The sequence below is a fragment of the Salvelinus namaycush genome, chromosome 27 (assembly GCF_016432855.1).
Source record: "Salvelinus namaycush isolate Seneca chromosome 27, SaNama_1.0, whole genome shotgun sequence".
Classification (NCBI taxonomy): domain Eukaryota; kingdom Metazoa; phylum Chordata; class Actinopteri; order Salmoniformes; family Salmonidae; genus Salvelinus; species Salvelinus namaycush.
Genome location: NC_052333.1, coordinates 32,889,530 through 32,903,006, shown reverse-complemented (window position 1 = coordinate 32,903,006; position 13,477 = coordinate 32,889,530). Strand labels below are relative to the sequence as shown.

The 13,477-nt window shown below is 45.2% G+C and overlaps 1 protein-coding gene across 5 annotated transcripts in view; it reads left to right on the top strand.

Annotated features, from left to right (window-relative positions):
• Positions 1-12,048, top strand: part of LOC120022162 (dyslexia-associated protein KIAA0319-like protein) — a 28,400-nt gene extending 16,352 nt beyond the window's left edge. For 3 of the 5 annotated variants that reach the window (XM_038966026.1, XM_038966027.1, XM_038966028.1), the window contains exons 4-22: positions 1,962-2,335; positions 2,627-2,861; positions 3,110-3,208; positions 3,468-3,565; positions 3,751-3,838; positions 4,171-4,263; positions 4,708-4,915; positions 5,331-5,559; positions 5,789-5,912; positions 6,322-6,454; positions 6,819-6,967; positions 7,399-7,550; positions 8,041-8,179; positions 8,473-8,632; positions 8,990-9,132; positions 9,555-9,677; positions 9,877-9,967; positions 10,127-10,221; positions 10,308-12,048. In XM_038966026.1, coding sequence (XP_038821954.1) covers positions 1,962-2,335; positions 2,627-2,861; positions 3,110-3,208; positions 3,468-3,565; positions 3,751-3,838; positions 4,171-4,263; positions 4,708-4,915; positions 5,331-5,559; positions 5,789-5,912; positions 6,322-6,454; positions 6,819-6,967; positions 7,399-7,550; positions 8,041-8,179; positions 8,473-8,632; positions 8,990-9,132; positions 9,555-9,677; positions 9,877-9,967; positions 10,127-10,221; positions 10,308-10,504 — 2,930 coding nt within the window. In that variant the 3' untranslated portion in view covers positions 10,505-12,048. Of the gene's footprint in view, positions 1-1,961; positions 2,336-2,626; positions 2,862-3,109; positions 3,209-3,467; positions 3,566-3,750; positions 3,839-4,170; positions 4,264-4,707; positions 4,916-5,330; positions 5,560-5,788; positions 5,913-6,321; positions 6,455-6,818; positions 6,968-7,398; positions 7,551-8,040; positions 8,180-8,472; positions 8,633-8,989; positions 9,133-9,554; positions 9,678-9,876; positions 9,968-10,126; positions 10,222-10,307 lie in introns of those variants that run through there. The other 2 variants (XM_038966029.1, XR_005472589.1) reach the window with 2 other exon arrangements.
• Positions 12,049-13,477: the final 1,429 nt, after the last annotated feature.

Below are 13,477 nucleotides of genomic sequence, written 5' to 3'. Positions count from 1 at the left end.
TTGTCCTCTTGCTCAGTTGTGCACCGGGGCCTCCCACTCCTCTTTCTATTCTAGTTAGAGCCAGTGTGCGCTGTTCTGTGAAGGGAGTAGTACACAGCTTTGTAAGAGATCTTCAGTTTGTTGGCAATTTCTCGCATGGAATAGCCTTCATTTCTCAGAACAAGAATAGACTGACAAGTTTCAGTAGAAAGATCTTTGTTTCTGGCCATTTTGAGCCTGTAATCAAACCCACAAATGCTGATGCTCCAGATACTCAACTAGTCTAAAGAAGGCCAGTTTTAATGCTTCTTTAATCAGAACAACAGTCTTCAGCTGTGCTAACATAATTGCAAAAGGGTTTTCTAATGATCAATTAGCCTTTTAAAATGATAAACTTGGATTAGCTAACACAACTTGCCATTGGAACACAGGAATGAGGGTTGCTAATAATGGGCCTCTGTACGCCTAATGTAGATATTCCATTTAAGATCAATAGTTTCCAGCTACAATAGTTATTTACAACATTAACAATGTCTACACTCTACTTCTGATCAATATGATGTTATTTTAATGGACAAAAAGTTGCATTTCTTTCAAAAACAAGGACATTTCTAAGTGACCCCAAACTTTTTCCAATTAGAATGTGGTGATTGACGGTGTCAAAGGTTTAGGACAGACGCAGAGCCTTGGTCTGACGTCATTAAAAGGTAATTTACCACTTTCACGAGTGCCGTCTCAGTGCTATGATGCGGTCTAAAACCAGACTGGAGCGTTTCGTATACATTGTTTGTCTTCAGGAAGGCAGTGAGTTCTGCGCAACAGCTTTTTTTATTTTTTATTGGAGAGGAATGGGAGATTCCTCGATACAGGCCGATAGTTTTTAACATTTTCTGGGTCAAGGTTTGGCTTTTTCAAGAGAGGCTTTATTACTGCGACTTTTATTGAGCTTGGTACACACCCGGTGGATAGGGAGCCATTTATTATGTTCAACATAGGAGGGCCAAGCACAGGAAGCAGCTCTTTCAGTAGTTTCGTTGGAATAGGGTCTAGTAGGCAGCTGGAAGGTTTAGAGGCCATGACTATTTTTGTGAACGTTTCGAGAGATACAGGATTAATAACCTTGAATGTCTCCATTTATCTTAGGTGCTGGCAGTTCTGTTTAGACTCAGGACAACTAAGTTTTGGAGAAATACACAGATTCAAAGAAGAGTCCGTAATTTGCTTTCTGATGGTCATGATCTTTTCGTCTAAGAAGTTCAGGAATCCATCACTGCTGAATTGAAGGCCATCCTCTCTTGGGGAATACTGCAATTTTGGATTGTTTGTATTCTCCTCAATCAGGTTGGAAAAGTAGGCTGATCAAGCAGCCGCAGGGGCTCTTCGATATTGCATGGTACTGTCTTTCCAAGCTAGTCAGAAGACTTCCGGTTTGGTGGAGCGCCATTTCCGTTCCAGTTTTCTGGAAGCTTGCTTCAGGGCTCGGGTATTTTCTGTCTACTGCCTTTTTGTTTATGTTCTTGAGGCCCTGGTGATAGGACTTTTGACCTTGGTGATAATGTAGCCTAATCTCTGTCTTTTGTCAGGGAAAGGCCTCATTTCCCTTTTACCGCTATGACTTGGTTGAACAGTTGAGCTTCATGCATGTCTGGAGTGTTACTGTATGTTAAGAGATTGCGTTTGCAAGGTACATACGCCTATAGAAAGATAACATACTAAGCTAAAGCTTGTTACAACTTAAAAAAGGTATTGTCAATAAAGCAACATCCATGACTTAAATCTGTGGGGTGCAAAACCAGTGTCAGCTGCTGTTCTCATCTGCCGAGCACATTAGTGTCACCGATTGCTCTGACTGCATGCAACTGGCTTCCCAGCGCTAAGAAAGAAGGAACTAAAACCAACACACTCAGGGGCCAATGTATCTGAAATTACCCATCCTTGACCCAGATGGCAAAGTCACTGATCACATCTCTTTCCCTCTCCAGGTGTATCTGCTGAGATCTGCAGGGTGACGGGGGGAGTGTTGGGGATCCACTGGAGCAGCGTGGTCGATTTAGGCTGGCGACCCCTGGCCGTGGGGAGGGGCAGCGCCAGCTGCTGGGAATCCTGCTGCGTTGAGCCAGCCTGCAGCGCCGTCTGGAGCCTGGGGGGGCACTGTGTGCTGCTGAACTGCTCAAACAGAGGAGTCTGTGAAGTCACATCTCTCCCCCAGCCCCACGTTGAGTCCCTGGGGCTCCTGCAGCTATTTTCAAAGGGCACCACCACAGCTTGGAGGAGAAGGCTCAGGCGGGCACAAACAGGAAAGGGAAGTGAGGCCGTAAGCCAGAAACATGGGTCGGACCACCAACATTCTAGCGCTGTGAGTCAATGGAAAGTTACTGTTCTGTAGTTGAGTCGTAAATGACTGTTTACCGCCGTGCTTCCTTCCAGGATCACTGGGACAGAGTAGATGGATACAAATACTAAATAACTTCATATACATTTCTACATGCATGACAACCTTATTTCCCTGACTTATGTGTTATTGTATATCATGCAATCTCTTAACTGCAGTGGTTCACGTCGTGAAGGCTATTGAAGACTGTACAATGTAGCCAATGTCTTTAGTCATCTTTCCTTTCTCATCTGAAGTACATCCATATCTTGGCAGGGAGTTTCCAAGGATGCAGAGCGTCCGGCTCCAACAGTCGGCGGCACCGGCGGAGTAGCTTTCCCTCAAACATCGGATAAGAATCACAGCCGGCTAACTAATGGAAGTGGAGAAGCGCCATCACCCTCACAGCAGAACTCTAAATCAGAGGACACCATAGACCCAGCGTCTTCCAACAGCAGCTCTGTGCTTCCCGCTACTGCGCCTAGAATCACTACATCACCAACCCAGGCTGGTAAGGCAATGGACACTAAACTTAGTATCCCTCAAAACCCACCCTCGACAACTTTTGGGTTAATAGCATGCTAATAACAACATTGGATGTGTTGAGGTATGTATTCATGGCAGGTAAAGCATGTAGCTCTAAACATCTACTCCCGCTCAAAAACGGGCACCTACTGCAGATTTCTATCTACTTAACTGCTGTTTCAGTTGCTCCGTCCTCCATTTTAGTCCATGTAATGCCTCTGGTTTCCATGACAGTCCGGGAATTGGTGGTGTCGGCAGGCGAGAGTGTGGAGGTCACGCTGCCGCTCAACGAGGTGGAACTCAATGCCTTTGTGGTGCCAGCGCCCCAGCCAGGTACTACTACTCAACCTACCTGCATTATCACTTTGTTTTACTGTATCATACACCTGTATTATACACACCCTCTGTAGTCCACATCTCACCCCGAATTCTACATACGCTTATCTGTTTAAGTTGGCATGACGGTGACAAAGGAGAGCGCTACTGCAGAAAACAGCCGGGTACCAAGGATAGCTCTGTATCCCTGCATGTCATTCCTCGTCGCTTACATCCTCGGCTTTGACTCGCCTCTTTCTGTCTCACTTCTCGACAGGGACCGACTATGCACTTGACTGGCTCTTGAGAACTCATCCCAAAGACTACAGTGGCGAGATGGAGGGGAAACACAGCAAGACACTCAAACTCAGCAAGGTACAGCTCTTTGAATTAGTTCAACCGTTATCTCTCTCTCTCTCTCTCTCTGTTCAAACCCAGGCCGCTTAACTGATTGAATGTATGACTAGAGCCATTTATACAGTACTGTAGTACTATGAGAAGCAATTCCTATAGTATTCGCTCTAATTCAACCTTTCTCTGGCTCTTGTTCCTGTGTTCAGCTGACGGTGGGACTGTATGAGTTTGAGGTGACGGTGGACGGTGACGGAGCACACGGAGAGGGCTTTGTCAACGTAACAGTCAAACCAGGTGGGGGTTAAACTAACATGACTCGTATTGACTGTGTTTGATATGCTCATTAGTAGGAACATGTGTAATCTGTAACATATTAAAGGGCACCTCCCCTGACTCTCCCATTAATGGGCTTATACTGAAATGTCGACAATGACTCATACCTGGGTCATGTTCATTCTCACCAAATGGAAGATAACAGACTGAAACAGGGATGGATTACCTGGAGTTGTCCAATAAGAAATGCTCGTTTTAGTTTTCCATTGCAAAAATGTTTTGCCTCGCGTTCGCTAATGAACACAACCCAGCTGTACCATTCAGCCAATTAGCTAACCTCTTCCACTTCACAGAGCTACGGGTAAACAAGCTCCCAGTCGCTGTGGTTTCCCCAAAGTTCCAGGAGATATCCTTGCCAACCAGCTCCACCGTGATCGACGGCAGCCGTGAGTGCACCTGGCTTTTTAGTCTCAATCAAATCATATAAACTAGAATTGCACCATCTGTTGAGGATGTCAAAAGGGGTTTTATGTTGCATCTTGTCTAGTTGTTTCCTGACAAAAAAAGACAGAATTGGTCAAGGGTGTCTTTATTTAGATTATAGCTCTACTAGCGTACATTGAAATTATAGCTTGACAATTTTAGGTCAAGAACCGGTATTTGCCCTAAAATACTAATGTTGATCTTCAGCTTGGTGCAAAGGTCCTCCAAACAACACCCTGGGCAGTTTTTACATTATCACCTTACATAAAACAATGGAAGACAAACTGTAGTAGTCAGGGTTGAGACAGGGGCAAAAATATAGGCAGGCTGGCCTATACATTTAACCAGTTCTTTTCCCCTCTTCTTCATGTCCTGTCTTCCTCCTTTCGCTGTGTGCGGCCCCTCAGAGAGCACAGACGATGACAAGGTGGTGGCGTGGCACTGGGAGGAGGTGAAGGGCCCGCTGAGGGAGGAGAAGGTCTCTGCAGACACCCAAATCCTCACCCTCACCGGCCTTGTCCCAGGGAACTACACATTCAGGCACTGTTACTTTGTCTTCTCAATGGGCATGCATCATCTTGTATATTCTCTACATATCGCTTTATATCTCTTGAGGTACTTCTTTCTAGTTTTTTCCCTATGGGCATGATCTACCTTGTATTCCCTTTCTATCTCTTACTTCAGATGTTTGCGTCATACCATTTCACATGCATTCGCCCATGCCCCTCATCCACTCTCCCCATTTCAGCTGTAGGTGAAGGCTACTGTGGGTCTTAGAAGCAAGGAGGACGTTAGACAAATTCCTATCTGTCATAAAGCGGACCTTCCTGCACAGTACTCAGATTAGCATCTCAGATATACACGTGCCTAGCAGAGTACCAAGTAGTTAGAGGTTAGGGGTTGGTTTCGAATTAAGCGTATGTTCAATCAAAGCCGTCCTCCCCCATCCTTCAATATCACACCTTTTACTTCACCTTCAAACAAATGAGTTGGTGTGTTTTTATCTGTCCCCTATTTTCTCCCCTTTTAGTCTGACTGTTACGGACTCGGACGGGGCCCAGAGCTCCACCCAGGCCACGCTGTCGGTCAACAAGGCCGTGGACTACCGGCCGGTGGCCAACGCCGGGCCCAACCAGGTCATCACACTACCGCGCAACGCTGTCACACTGCATGGCAACCAGAGCGCGGACGACCACGAGCCGCTGGCCTACGAGTGGTCGCTCAGCCCCGAGAGCAAGGGCAAGGTGGTGGAGATGCAGGTGAGAGAGGCGCACCAGGGGGAGCTTCAGTTTGTCAGAGACCATGCACAGGTCTGTCTTAGCAATCGAGGGGATTCGGTCTTTTTTATTATTCTTTATTTGAATTTGATTTTCATGATAGCCTTATCAAATTGTTGTTTGAAGGTGGAAATTCTTTGTTTCGGGACACACAAAAGAAATAAGGGAAATTCTTCTCTCCTATCTTGATAGTATTCTCTTCGTTCTATAGGGCGTTCGGACTCCCGCTCTGCAGCTGTCTGCCATGCAGGAAGGAGACTACACCTTCCAGCTCACTGTCACAGACACAGCTGGACAACAGGACACGGCACAGGTCACTGTTATCGTCCAGCCAGGTAAGCCAGCAGCATATAGATAATGTGTATCTATGGCTAATGTCAACACCAATGCTATTGTGTCACTTATCTGAATGTGAGTTGGCTTAACCCTGTTGAGGCTTACATTGGGAATAGCATCAAGAGAAATGAATGGAAAGTGCTGTTACCTCCCTTCTGTGATCTTGCAGTTGCGTGAATATCATGCCTGATTCACATGAAATAAGCCACACATATTTTCTCTAATTCTTTGCTGTTATATAACATATCTGAATGGATGTTGGTTTAACCTTGATGAAACATACATTGAGAATAGAGACAGGCAAAACTAGCACGATTCTGTAGGTGAAAATAGTTATGTGGATATTGTCCTCCTAGCATGTCACCAATCTATGTTCTCCTGAGCCTGCTTGTGTTCCATCCTCCTCAGAGAACAATAAGCCCCCAGTAGCAGACGCCGGTCCAGAGAAGGAGCTGACCTTACCTGTGGACCGCACCACTCTGGACGGCAGCAAGAGCACGGACGACCAGACTATCTCCACCTACCACTGGAAACAGAGCAAGTCAGTATTCACAGGCAGGCAGACAGGAAGGCAGACAGACAGATCCAACATGCACATAGACGCACACGCACTCATCTACATGCATGCTCACTTTCGCTCACGCACACACTCCCAAATAAACACACAGCACCCTTTGGTAAATTACACACTCGCTGTTCTCTGTGTATGAGAGTGACACTTAGTTCAACTCCCAGAGGCAATATGATGAGTGGAGGAGACTCTTTGGAGCACTCTTCTATTCCATCTCTCATGTTATATGGCCCAGTTCAGCGCTATGTGCTGACAGCGGATAGTGGAACTGCTGTTTCTCCACCTGTCTGACTCTGTGATGGTCTGTCTGTCTGTCTGTCTGCCTGTCTCTCAGGGGTCCGGACGGAGTGAAGATCGAGAACGCCGATGGCGCCGTTGCCACGGTGACGGGGCTGCAGGTGGGCGAGTACGAGTTCAGTCTGACCGTGACGGACGAGAGGAAGCTGGCGAGCACCGACACGGTCACGGTCATTGTCCGAGAGGGTAATTTTCCTGTGTGTGTGTTTTTGTTTAAATTCTCTTTCCTGATTTCGCAAGAGTAGGTTTTTCCTTAACCTCTGATTTATTTCTGGGTGCTGAGATTTTACCAGACGAACACAGTTATTGTTTGAGTTTGCAAGAAAGGCATTTCACTGTACTTGTGACATTTAAAAACTTGAAACTTGATTTAATATAGAATTGCCGACAAAGAAATGTGTCAGAGATGGAACTCTCTGAAGCTTTCAGAAACAGGCTAGACAAGGTCTCACACGAGACGCACTCAACTATTCAAAACCCTTTGAAGTATAACTGAAGCATAACTCACACACCTATATTATTACCAGGTGCATGGAGAGAAACAGCATACTGAGTACTTCAGAATACTCTTTGGCACGGTAATGTCCTTTAAAGGTGTCTTGTCTTCTCTTTACCAGAGTTAGACCAACCCCCAGTAGCCCATGTCCAGTCCAGCCCGGCCATCTCTCTGCCCCTGCGGACTGCAGCCCTGGACGGCTCCCACTCCACAGATGACAAGGGTGGAGTCGGCTACTTGTGGACCCGTGACGACAGTAGTCCTGCAGCAGGGGTGAGAGAGAGCACTCCGTGGTACTATAACGGATAACAGAAATATTTACAGAAAATATTATTAAGTGTTAGGGAAGCTATGGCAAACATACAATATAGTAAGTAAACAGAAAATGTACAATATAGCATACATTTCCCTCTTCATGTTGTATTAGGTAAAAACATTCTGACCAAATGCAATCTGCTCTTGCATTTCTCATGATAAACATTCTACTTAATAATATTTGCATACAAATGACCTACTACTGGAAATATTTTGAACAAGTATGTGTTCTGGTCAGACCAGTTTTTCCACTTTTCTTTTTGCAGTAGTGTAGGCCATTGCATGCAGCTCGAAAATACAACGCTCTGCAATTATAACATAATTCAATGTCTTCAATGTCTTTGAATTAAGAAATGTGTCATCAACATAAGACAAAATATCTTTGTAATTGATCAAATACAAATCAAATGCATCTTGTCTGAAGAGTCGTGTTGTCTTTGTCCCCCAGGATGTACTGAACAACTCTGACCACCAGGCGGTGCTGTTTCTCACTAACCTGGTGGAGGGAAAGTACAGCTTCACTCTGACTGTGACAGACAGCAAGGGCCAGAGCAGCTCAGACAGAGGGACTGTAGAGGTCAAACCGGGTCAGTGGGCTCCTTATGGACTACAAACACAGCCCCAAAATCAACCCCTCGACACTTGGTCTGAAAGAATAAAATAGATGTGGCTATAGCTACAGCTAGCTTTTTGATACACTAGGGTTATTTTCCATTATATTCCTCCCGCCCAATCCATTCAGATCTATGGGAAGTAGGATAAATACTATATGGATAACACACACAAGCACAGCAGAAATGGGTCCTACACACACTATCATTATCCCAATGTCTTCTTTTCCTCTCCCTCACTCTGTCCTCCACCCTCTCTCTCCTGTCAGACGTGTGGCAGCGTGACCTGGTGGAGCTGGTGCTGGAGGTGTCTGTGTCCCAGGTGTCCCACCGCCAGAGAGACATGCTGCTCAGACAGGTGGGCGTGCTGCTGGGCGTGCTCGACAGTGACATCACCGTACGGGAAGTCAGCGCCTTCAACGAGCACAGGTCAGCTCCTTTCCTCTATGTTTCGGTCTCTTCGTTTCAACTCACTCAACTTTATTGGCACAGTAAGTTACTTAGTTGCAATGTAAGTGCAAGAACACAGGAATTCACTCTTTCTCTGACATACTCTTTCTTGTACACGTTTTAGCATGTGTTGTTTTGAACAATGTGTAATTTAAATGTAAAAAATTGCCACGCTTACAATGTGTAACTTTGTTACCACCCTTACAGGGTGTGGACATGAGAGATTCTTTGTTACCAAACTAAGAGGCAATGGTTATAATTACTAAGAATGATTCATAATTAGGCTGGTTGAGGGAATCTATTAATTTCTTCCCATCTCCATTCCTCTCCTCTCAGTACTCGGCTGGTGTTCTTGGTGTCTGGGGGTCCGGGTCGCCCCCCTCTGTCCGGTCACAGTGTGGCTCTGGGGCTGCGCAACAAGCTACGCAAACAGAAGAACGACTTCCTCATCTTCAAGGCACGGCGGGTGGACACAGTCAGTGAGTATCCAGACACGTGACAAGAGAAAAGCATGACATGGATGGAGAAATGTATTCGGACTAATGAATTGAGACTTAGTTCATTTACATGACAAGCATTTATTGAGAGTTTGCTGTGATATTAAACATGCTATATGAATGAAATATATATATTTTTATAATGTTTTTACATTTGTTATATTTAAAGTATGGGCAATTTAGTTTAGTATTTTGACTTACCCTTACCTCTTTTTTAACTTACAACTTCAAGTTTGGCTTAATATATTTGTTTTATTAATCTCCAGGTTAGATAGACGAGTAATAAAAGACAGTTAGGATAGGTTTGTCGTCTTTGACCAAGAAGATGTCAAGAACACTCTAGAAAACCTGTGGCCTGACGGAATTCAAAGTTCACGTCTCTTAACGTCTCTCTCCCCCTGCAGTCTGCCAGCTGAACTGCTCTAGTCACGGGGATTGCGACTCATTCACGCGGACCTGCATCTGCCACTCCTTCTGGATGGAGAATTTCATCAAAGGACAGCTGTGGGACCAAGAGAGCAACTGTGGTGAGGAGCGGAGTGGACACTCGTGAAATTGAAGATTATGACATTATACATTAGGACACTGTGAAGACTCATGTGACTGCATGAATTTACTTCTGAGTATGATACACAGTGGAAAGCGACGTCATGGAAATATCAAGTGCTGAATTTGCGCTTTCTCATTCTGACAACCTGCGACTTATGTTGACCCTCTCTCTTTCAGAATGGAGTGTGCTGTATGTGACCATAGCATCCTTCATGATCGTGGTTGCCGTCGCGACCGTTGTCTGGGGAATGGTGTGTTGTTGCCGCGGGTAAGAGAGCCACTAACGTTTGAGTTTGACATTTTTGTACATTAATATTATGTTGCTTCGTTTACATTGCATGGCGTGCTACTCTGTCTTAAATACATGCTTGTTGTCCATCCAGTAATGTGGAATAAGCAGACTGACAGGACTGTGTGTTTTGAACAGGCGTAAGGGTAAAATGCGCCACAAGAGCAAAAGCCGCTATAAGATGCTTAATGGCGAAGAGCAGGACGGCCTGGAGCTACACCCACCCCGAGCTGGTAACACACTTACCCTCTGTGTCTTATTATCTTAGAATATATTGAAAACAGCAAATTCCTATTCCTTTCCCTTTCTCCCCCACCAGGCCGAATGAAGCCGGCCCCCGCCCCCTCGTCCTCAGCCCTCATGCGCTCTGACTCGGACTTGGACAGTGACGACGGCCAGGGAGGCGTCCCATGGACAGACAGGGAACGAGGACACCTCCTCCGACCTCACAACGGCACCCTGGAAAACGGCCAGGGCCCCACCAGGAGCAAAAAGCAAAGAGAGGAGCTGCTATAGCAACAGAGGGTGGTGGAACACCCCTCCCCACCCCTAAACCCTCCCCACCCACTCTCTTTTGCTCTTCTCCACCATACAAACCGTACACCTCTCCACCCATAGGACACTCAAGACATATGGGTCCTGGAGAATGAGAGAGAACCCTGTTGGGCACGGGGTCAAGCCTCCCACCCACACACCCCCGTATTTAAACTTCCCTGCGCCCACACTGAGCCAAGATTAAGGAAATTAGGTTTAACCTTTGAGAAATACAGACCATTTAAAGGAAAAATGTGTGTGTGGGGGGGGGGGGGGGGGTGATAGGGTAACGAATGGTCAGAATGTCAAGTTGAGTGCTGAGAATGTACCCCCTCCAGGAGAAAACGGAAGACTGCTAGTGAAGACTTGCCTGCATGTTCCTACTCTACTCTGACAGATTACAATATGGTTGACAAGTGACTTGTCTCGATGAAAACAAATCTAGATATCTGTCCATGAGAGCACAGTTGCAGTTGTGGTATGTATTAATGTTTGAATGGTGGTTAGGTCTGCATGAGTTATCCATGTTGTGTGTGCCTGAATGTGTCTAAAAATCGAAATATGTGCGCTTTTGGTAATTGTGCCAAAACGTCGTTTCAGAAAAGCGTTGTGTGTTTGACACTTAACCAGCATTGAGAGTCGAAACTGCTTTTGTTTCTGTCAGCCATGCTGGTCAGAGTCAGAGGATCCTGGGAAATGCTGTTTTTCGAGAGCCATGCCTCATACTGTAGGAACTCACTGGATGACACACTGGAGTACACAACATTGACGCCTCCACCCCTATTACTGTGTCCCTGGGAGATGATGATGAAGACACCAATGACACATGGGGAAGAAAGGGGCAATGCTTCCTACTCACCTCAGATACTAACGACTGTTCGAACCTGGAAGACCACTTAACGTCTGTTTTTAAGATTTATTTTGGCTGACCATTTTGATCCTGACACTTTTTCACGCTCACCGTGGCTATGTCTGTCTGCATCTCCACTGCTCTCACAGGCTGCTAACTGAACAAGTGCTGATCCACACATATTGATCAGATTAGCAATTCATTCAGTTCAGCCGTAGATACAGAGCGGTGGGATTCTCCATTGCCCGACATGTACCTCCTCCAAACTTGAGTGGTGTTGTCACTTTGCATGAAGATTACTGTGAACCTGACCCTTCAGTCTTACTTTAGAGATACTATTTTGGTTGTTGAATGTTTAAGAGGAAAGCCCCCGATCTAATCGGAGGAACTCTCTGTGAAATAAGCAATCGTTTTTTTACTAAACCTTTCTCAGTGCAAAGTCATCTCATGCTATTCCTCCAATGCGCTAGTCGAGCACATTTTTATGAAAGATTGGCAGCATTCTGGGAGTCCACTGTGGCGGCAGAGAGGGAGCAGCCACAAAATTAAGGGATTCTGTGTTCATTTAATTGTTAAATAACAATCCTTTTAGTGAAGTATTCTCCTCACTATGTGACCAGACCTTATGAAACTGGATTATCTGTAAATTAAAATCAAATATGTTTTACTTTGTCCACCTTTTTTTGTCAAGACTCCCAAAGTCTTTAAAGCTATGGCTAATCTAAAACATCTGAAAAAATCTAAACAAATGCTGTTTATTCCAGTCTTAACAAGTCTTTAGCTCTCTGACCAAGGAGGGACCAACTGTGAACCATTGAGAAAACACTGCCGCACAGCTATCTATTCTATTGCCACTTACAGATTTCACATTCTCTTTTATGGCTGACCATTACTGACTGTGGTTCCCCTTTAGTGCTTCATAACACTAAATGATGAGATGAAGCCATCTGAGATGTTGGCCGCCTGTGGTCTCATTAATGTTATTCGGCCTGCTTGACATTGATCTCTCCATAGACTAGACAGGGTGCAGTTTGTACGTCTGTTTAATCATCACACCACTGAGTGTTGACCTAATGGCTTTCAACACCCACTCCGTAATGAGATTGAGAGTTCGAGATTCTCTAGTACTTTTTGTATGCTTTTTAGCCAGTAGTTCTGAAAGTAGCGCTCATGAGCCCAAAAAATGAAGAGTGAAAAAGACTTAGTAGTTGCCAAAGTTCCAGAGCATGCCTTTAAATCTAACTCCCATCAGAGATTTTGAGTGGGTGGGCTAACAACCAAATTGGTGCTTGAAAGTATCAATTCTACAGTCTCTGATCACTGTTATTTGGATGCAAGGTGATTTCTAGATCAGTCAGTCTGTCGCTAATACTTTTAAACAATGCCGTTGTTTCAGTTGGATTGGTGTGTCTTGTTATCCCCTAACCCGAAATAGCTACACAACAGAGATGTGTTCAGATGAGAACTAGGGGGGGAACGCTGTGTTCAACTATTTGATTTGACTTGTTTTTCGATTTAAGAGACTACTTGCAACCAATGATGTTTATTAACCCATTTATTGCAACCTATGAAACTACTAACACCAAGCAAATCAGTTCAGTGATGGCTGTCATTCACTCATGTGACTGGCTGTGATACTGATAAAATATATTTACTGGTTGTTATGGCAGCCTAAGGTGAGAAGGGCAGTGGAGATCTATATGCTGGTGTCTGGGTTTGAACCTGGGTTCAACAAGACTGTTGGCCAATAAAAAAAACATTTGAAAATGAAGCTGATTATCTTGATGCCTTCTGAGCTTAGACCCGACCTCTTCAAGTTAAAGGTTGGGCGTCACACTGCAGGCCTCCTCCACATTGACCGGTGATAGGCTGCATCAATTGACTAAATCCCGGTCAATGCACCAATGTGACTATCTAGATTTGAACTCTGTCTGTACACCACAAGACTGTTAGCCCACTGATATAAAGCCTAGACATTGCTTTGGGCCGCGGAGCTAACGCAAGCATTTAGGTCTCACTAGTAAGATCCCTCATCATGCCAGTGTGGTTGACTGAACCACCTCCATTACATAGGTAGTCAAAACTGGCCCAAAATTGTGCTGACT